This window comes from Silurus aristotelis (genome assembly GCF_946808225.1).
Source record: "Silurus aristotelis genome assembly, chromosome: 27".
Taxonomy (NCBI): Eukaryota; Metazoa; Chordata; class Actinopteri; order Siluriformes; family Siluridae; genus Silurus; species Silurus aristotelis.
Window position 1 is genome coordinate 3,448,273 of NC_139600.1, and position 4,764 is coordinate 3,453,036.

Below are 4,764 nucleotides of genomic sequence, written 5' to 3' on the forward strand. Positions count from 1 at the left end.
GAGGTCTGTAAGAATTTGAATTAGTTTCGCTTATCAGCAGTTTAAATGAGAAGAAATCCAATGTTATTACTTCTTTGAAAATGAAAGCTCAGGTGCATCCTATTGGATTGCCGTTCAAATCTTTCTACACTTGCAAATTTCAAGCAGGCTTTCATGCATCCCACACATGAACTCTGGAGTTCACCCCGAAGAGGCCATCAGGTTCTTGGACACCTCTCTTCTCACAAAAACTCTTCTTGTTTGATTGCTCGGATTACACAGGTGCCCGGGTCTAGTGAGAATCCTGGTTCTTCTGGACGTCTTTTATTTCAGACCAATGAAGATGAATGTGCTCTTGGGAACTTGAGAAATCCTTCCACTGATCCGTAACACAAATTCAGCTAGGTCTTTGGATTTGCTCATGGCTTGATTTTCGCTCTGATTGGCTGTTGAACTTTATCCAGACACGTCTGTGTGCAGTTCATAATCGTGTCCAGTCCAGTGAATTTGTCACATGTGGAGTCTGATCGAAGTGTAGAAGCATCTTGGAGCTGCTTAGCTGAGATCAAAACCTTATTACGATGCAATTAATGCTTGGTCATTTATATGAGGTCAACTAGATGAATAAAAGTTTGTGGAATTCTTCTTTCCAAACACCCGATTCCACATTAAATCTCTATTTGCTTTCAGAACTTTGCTATTCTGCAAAGATGTTCCACTTGATGTTTGTGGAGATTTCGGTGAGATTTCATTCATCATCAAGAGAGTCAGTAAAGTCAGGTAGTGATGTAGGTCTGGTGAGGAGGCCTGGAATGCAGTCAGCATTCCATATGAATTCCAATAGGGTTGGAGCTCAATAGCAGGAGATCTTCCACTCCAAACATATAATAATAAATATCTTCATGGGGGGTAGACGTTTGTGCAGAGGTTTGGCTCTCCTTATTCAAGCAAGAAAAAAAAATCCATAGACCTCCTACACAAACTTTGTGTTTTATAGGGGGAAAGTCGGGGGTCCCAAACTTCTTAATATTGTACTTTTTATGTCAAAAATATATATTTTGTGTAAATGTCCCAATGCAAAGGGACACCATTCCTAAGGACTCCGATGGAAGTGTCAGGTGCGTACCCATCATCTTTTTCTTTCTATCTCTCTCTTTTTTTTTTTCTTTTTTTTTAAAGGGGAGGGGAAGCCCCGTCACATCCTCCGTGTCCATGTATGGGCATGAAGATGCCACGCAGCGGGGGAATCCTCTCCCAGCACGCGGTGAATGAGAGAGGGAGGGTCGAGGCGCCAGCTCAGGGGTATAAAAAGCCGCTGAAGGTGCGAGGAGCGCAGCAACAGATAGCGGAGCGAGTCGCACACATCCTGGACATTATACATTTATTAAAAAATAAGGGAATTCCTGATCATTTAATTATTGTTCACTTTTTTGTTTCTTTGCTGGATTGCGTGAATTTATTACGGACGTGTGTGTCGCAGAGAAGATCCATTGTTGCATTTATTTCTTGAAAAAAAAAAATAAAAATTTATCGGATATCCAAGTTTTTTTTTTTTGCTTGCTTTTTTTTTCTTTTGCTTTCTGGAAGCATGCTGAACAACGTCGATTTGAACTCTCAGGACTCTTTCTACCCTCAGTTTGACACCTGTAACGACTCGTCCATCGGGATGATGGACACTAAGGAGCATCAGGATGTCTTCATGGACGCCGAGCGCGCGGCTCACTTTGCACACGGTGAGTTTTATAACAGATAGACAATTTTTTTCCTATATGTCATGATGGAGAAACACTGGTGAGTTTGTCACTATGGTTAGTTTCGTTGAGAATTGATGCTGCGGAACGGCACGGATTTGAGACTTCGGTACCTTTGCGCAGCGTTTATTCTCAAGGAAACTATGTGAGATGGAGATGTGACCAGTAGCATCCCTATCACTCGAGTGCGCATCTCCTCACTACTTTATGTAACATGCTGTAAGATTCATCCCCAACTACGCTAATGACGCCTCGTTTCTCCCCCCCCCCTCCCGTTCTTTCTTTCCTTTCTTTCTTTCCTGTCCTCCTCCACCATCATCCTCAGATACAACAGTCACTCCCAAAACGGAGCCCACCAGCTCGGATCAATACTCCTCCTGTCACGGCCCTAAGGGAACCTACGACGCCTCGTTGTCCTACTCGGGCAGTTTCTACGTGGAGGCGTGTCAGGGCGCCCCCTGCAGCGCGGAAACGCTGCTCAACATGATCACCGAGATCGTGGGCATCTCCGCGGGCCCGCTTCCAGAAGCGCAGCAGCATCAGCATCAACATCAACAGGAGCAGCAGCAGCAACAACCACGACAGCAAAGCGATGCGAGTGCACCCCAGGAACCGGCGTCCTCCGAGGCTGGGACGTTCCCGGTGGTGGTGAAAAGCGAGTTCGAGAACACCGGAGGCTGTTATTACGAATGGAACTCCTTCGGGAAAGCAGACAGCTATGGTTTTGCGACGTCGGGCGATTTTCAGTCAGAGCAGCAGCAGCAGCATCAGCCGCATCAGGTGGATATGAAAGAGCTGTTGGACTCGCTGTCCAACCCTGACATGGAGTTCAAGGTGGAAGCGGGGATTAAGCAAGAGCAAGGCTTTGGGGATGCTTGTGGCCAGAGTTTTGGTGCTCCTGCGTTCAACTACTCTGTCATGGACGCACCATCAAACCTAAAACCAGGCGTATTCCCAAACTTCCAGCCCATCCCTGTTCCGGGGCAGTGCGAACCTCCGAGCTATGCCACCTCCACCATCGACTCGCTCCTGTACTCCACTTTGCTTCCCGCTGAGCCGTTGGCACCGACCCGCGCACGTGCCCCGAAGCGCAAAAGCAACGCCTCTGCTTCATCTTCTTCCACCTCCACCACCAAGGAGAAACCCTTCACGTGTCCCATGGGCACCTGCGACCGGCGCTTCTCTCGCTCGGACGAGCTCAACCGGCACATCCGTATCCACACGGGCCACAAGCCGTTCCGGTGCCGCGTGTGCGCGCGGAGCTTCAGCCGCAGCGACCACCTCACTACGCACACCCGCACACATACCGGTGAGAAGCCGTTCGCGTGCGACGTGTGCGGCAAGAGGTTCGCCCGCAGCGACGAGCGCAAGCGGCACGGCCGCGTCCACCTGAGGCACAAGGAGAAGACGCAGGAGCTCGGCACCTGGCCCTTCGCCCTCCCAGAGGCCATCTGAATCCTGGAAACAAAAAAAACAAAGCAACCCGGTGCCAAGCTGCGCTTTGTATTTGGTGTGCGCACGACCTTGGGGAAGATCGACGGCTGATTAGAATCATGATCGGAGGCTCCACGTGCACTGTGCGCATATACGTTGTGCATTTCATTTTTTAGGTTGTTTTTTTTTTTTTGTTTTTTGTTTTGCCCTTTTTTTCCAAAAACAAATCCAAATGGTTCCTGGAAACTCCACTTTTAATGAGTTCTAATGCACTGAATCCTTAAAAGTGCCTCCAGGAACTCCAGGAAAACTTATTTTCAAAACTACAAGGGTTCCTATAAGAACATTCCTCCTGGAACCCTAATTTGTAAAGTTCTTTGTTTGTTTGTTTGTTTTGTTTCAGGTGAAATGAGATATTTGTGAACCAGACTTGACCGTTCTCGCCTTCCAAAATGGGACACTGTTACCGAAGGCCTCAAATATGATGGAAATATGAGTGTAAGGTTCATCTTAATCTACTTCCTTGACTAAGCTCATAATATTAAATCAGAGACCACACAAAAAGACAGATTCTTTTCTTGTTTTATTTATTTTATGGGTATTTTTGACCTGGAAGAAACAGGATGGAGGACGTTTTCACGCAGCTGGACGAGAGTGCCAGGACACTTTTATTTTTCTGAAGGTGGAACAAAAAAGGGGATCTTCCCTGTACACAATGCCCTTCGCGATGCTTGCTGTGTGTGCAGCGACCTTATAATCTTTCACCGTTTCACTTTTTGTGCTCCAGGTTGCTTGAAGAGCAGCCAAAACGCTTTCAGGCTGCATTTCAGCACTTTGACTCCGGAACAGCTCCGACCTCGAGTTTTACTTCCTTTTATTTCTTCCTCTTCCTTCCTCATTTCTCTTTCTTTCCTTCCTTCTTCAATTTCACTATCCTGCGCTGGATTGGATTGCACTTCTCTCCAACTTTTGTGCTTTTTTTTTTTTTTTGATATTGCATGTTTTACTGTTCATGTAATATGATGATTAATAAGATAATATAATAATCCATGATCCTCACTGCGCCAGTGAGACTTTACCTCGTTTCTACATCATCTCGGTGGTGGCTTTTTTCACCTTCCAGATCTTGGACACACCACGACTTGTGGTTAATTCGTGCCAAGGTGGGGGTGAGGGGGTGGGGGTGCGGAGGGTGGGGGGGGGCTTCATTTCTTTTCCTTTTCCTTCGAATTAATGTCAGTGTTTCTTTTCATTGCAATGCTATTTGATTGAATGGTAAAAATAAAAGTAAAAATTTTAAATGGTGTTGTTTTGTAAGGAAGTTCTACAGCTGTCAGTGCAAAAATAAATATATTTATATGGCTATGTATGATTATTTGTATTTTTGTATTTTTCTGTTTGTCTGGATCTATATTTCAAGATGAAAGTTTTATTTCGAACCTGTTCGACTTGCAGTGGTTTCCTGTGCGTAGTATAATAATAATAATAATAATAATTAATAATAATTAATAATAATAATAATAATGGGAAATAATAAAAAAAAAAAAAAAACGCAGACCTCCACACATAACGAGTTCAAGACTCCTGAACAAGTGTACAA

At 45.2% G+C, this 4,764-nt stretch overlaps 1 protein-coding gene across 1 annotated transcript; it reads left to right on the forward strand.

Moving 5' to 3' along the window:
* The first annotated feature begins 1,311 nt into the window (after positions 1 to 1,311).
* Positions 1,312 to 4,529, forward strand: LOC310721052 (early growth response protein 4). The gene is made up of 2 exons (XM_083532249.1): positions 1,312 to 1,712; positions 2,056 to 4,529. The coding sequence occupies exons 1-2, from the start codon at positions 1,568 to 1,570 to the stop codon at positions 3,183 to 3,185; spliced, it is 1,275 nt and encodes a 424-aa protein (XP_083388375.1). The 5' UTR covers positions 1,312 to 1,567; the 3' UTR covers positions 3,186 to 4,529.
* The last annotated feature ends 235 nt before the right edge of the window (positions 4,530 to 4,764 follow it).